The following is a 2,500-nucleotide window of genomic DNA, read 5'->3' on the forward strand; positions in this document are numbered from 1 at the left end:
GTAGTGTGTGAGTGTGTGAGTGAATGAGTGTGTGTGCCCTGTGATGGGTTGGCACTTCGTCCAGGGTGTATCCTGCCTCGATGCCGGATGACGCCTGAGATAGGCACAGGCTCCCCGTGACCTGAGAAGTTCGGATAGGCGGTAGAAAATGAATGAATGAAGAGGATTTTAGAGAGTGAGAAGATGCCTGGTGAACGGAGGAGAAGTGTTCTAGCAACGATCTTTAAGAACAAGGGTGATGTGCAGGGTTGTAGCAACTACGGGGGTATAAAGTTGATGAGCCACACGATGAAGCTATGGGAAAGAGTAGTGGAAGCTAGGTTAAGAAAGGCAAGGAAGCTAGGCAAGGAAGTGGATATGTTTGTGCAAAGCAGTATGGTTTCATGCCCAGAAGGTGCAAAGAGAGGAGCTATGGTACTGTATGAGGATGTCAGTAGTTTGGAGAGGTATGACAGAGTAGTTCAGGATATGTATAAGAGTATGACAGCAGTGCGATGTGCTGTAGGTCAGACAGAGGAGTTCAAGGTGGGAGTGGGGTACATCAAGGATCGGCTTTGAGTCCCTTCCTGTTTGCTATGATGATGGACAGATTGACAGATGAATTCAGACATGAATCTCCATTGACGATGATGTTTGTAGATGACATTGTGATCTATAGTGAGAGTAGAGAGCAGGTGGAAGAGCACCTGGAAAAGTGGAGGTCTGCTCGGGAAAGAATAGGAATAAAAGCTAGTCTTAGTAATAAATTTGAATATATGTATTTGAATGAGAGGGTGGGAAGTAGAACAGTAAGGTTACAGGAGGCTGAGGTCAAGAAGGTGCAGCAGTTTAAGTATTTGGTTTCAACTGTCCAGTGTGATGGAGAGTGTGGAAAAGAAGCAAAGAGGCGTGTAGTCGTTTCGTTTTGTAATTGTATATATGGAGTGCATCAAGGTGAGAGGAAGGAAACTAGTAAGTAGACTGTTTGCTCATCAGTTAAACACAGAAGAACACACCACCCCCAGAAAATCCCTCCGCCTCTAAGCGGGCACTATTTAACATCAGTATATGTGCGCTGTACAATATACTACAAGGCGAGTACAGGTGGGTTGGAGTGGGTGGAGAAAAGTGTCAGGAGTGTTTGTTGTGTGGCAGAACACAACACAACAGAACATCCCTACACCCCCTCTCCACTTTTACATTCCATGACATGCCACTTACAGGTTTGACCAGATTATAACTACGACTAACAAGTTTTATCTTAACCAGAACACACCTCTATTTTTTTTCCCTCACAAATTTCAAATGAACATTCATAAGTGACTAAAGCAGTTCACCCTAAGTAAGAAAATAACACTAGAATTAAATCTGGAATTCTTTCTTCTTCTCACCTGTTTTTCAGATCGTTCTGCTGTGACCGTGTCTGTGTCGTGTCCTTTGTGTTTATCCATCATACACATATAACAGATGCAGGTTCGATCAGTACGACAGTAGATCTCAATCAGCTTGTCGTGTTCAGAGCAGATCTTCTCTTGTAGATTTGTTGAGGCTTCGATTAATGTGTGTTTTTTCAAAGCAGGAATTTCAAGATGAGGTTTAAGGTGAACATCACAGCACGAAGCCAGACAGACCAGACAGGACTTGACGGCTTTGTATTTTCTCCCGGTGCAGAAATCACACTCCACGTCTCCAGGTCCTGCGTAACAGTGAGCAGGAGAAGCAGCTTGGACTTCAGTCGTCTTCTTTAGTTTCTCCACCACTTCAGCCAGCATGTTGTTTCTGCGTAGAACAGGCCTTGGGGTGAAAGTGTCTCTGCACTGAGGACAGCTATAAACTCCGCTCTGATCTTCCTGAACCCAGCAGCCATTAATACAGACCTTACAGAAACTGTGACCACAGGGAATAGCCACTGGCTCCTTCAGGAGATCCAGACACACTGGACAGATAAACTGGTCCTGATCTACTGAAATACTCGCCTCAGCCATTTCTCGTGTACAGAGAAAGAGAGAGAGACAGAAACAGACAGAGCGCTAAAGGCACTTTGCTGTCACATTTTTTTGTTTTTATTTCCTGATTCTATTCGAGTTACTGTGTGTGTGTGTGTGTGTGTGTGTGTGTGTGTGTGTGTGTGTGTGTGTGTGTGTGTGTGTGTGTGTGTGTGTGTGTGTGTGTGCTTGTGTGTGTGTGTGTGTGTGTGTGTATGATCATACTCTGTAGAAGGTTCAGTCCTCACTCTTCTACTACATTCTATTGTCTCTGGATGCCTCAAAGTATTACCTCTGTGTAACAGACTCTAGAGAGACAGAGAGAGAGAGAGACAGAGAGAGAGACAGAGAGAGAGAGAGAGAGAGAGAGAGAGAGAGAGAAACTGTGTGCAAAGTAAAAACACCGCTGAAAAGTGAAAGAACAGACAATAAAGAATCTGTTGAAGTCTCAATCTTTATCATTTACTCATTTCTGATAAAACAAGAAATTGTATTCTAACCCTGTAGACTCGAGTAAAACAACTTCTCCTTACGGA

The 2,500-nt window shown here is 44.0% G+C and overlaps 1 protein-coding gene across 1 annotated transcript in view; it reads right to left on the minus strand.

Moving 5' to 3' along the window:
- LOC125145855 (E3 ubiquitin/ISG15 ligase TRIM25-like) overlaps positions 1–2,381 on the minus strand; it is a 3,258-nt gene extending 877 nt beyond the window's left edge. The window contains exon 1 of the mRNA XM_047820408.1: positions 1,371–2,381. Within this exon, the coding sequence (XP_047676364.1) occupies positions 1,371–1,964 (594 nt within the window). The 5' untranslated portion in view covers positions 1,965–2,381. The remainder of the gene's footprint in view (positions 1–1,370) is intronic.
- Positions 2,382–2,500: the final 119 nt, after the last annotated feature.

This window comes from Tachysurus fulvidraco, chromosome 11 (assembly GCF_022655615.1).
Source record: "Tachysurus fulvidraco isolate hzauxx_2018 chromosome 11, HZAU_PFXX_2.0, whole genome shotgun sequence".
Taxonomy (NCBI): domain Eukaryota; kingdom Metazoa; phylum Chordata; class Actinopteri; order Siluriformes; family Bagridae; genus Tachysurus; species Tachysurus fulvidraco.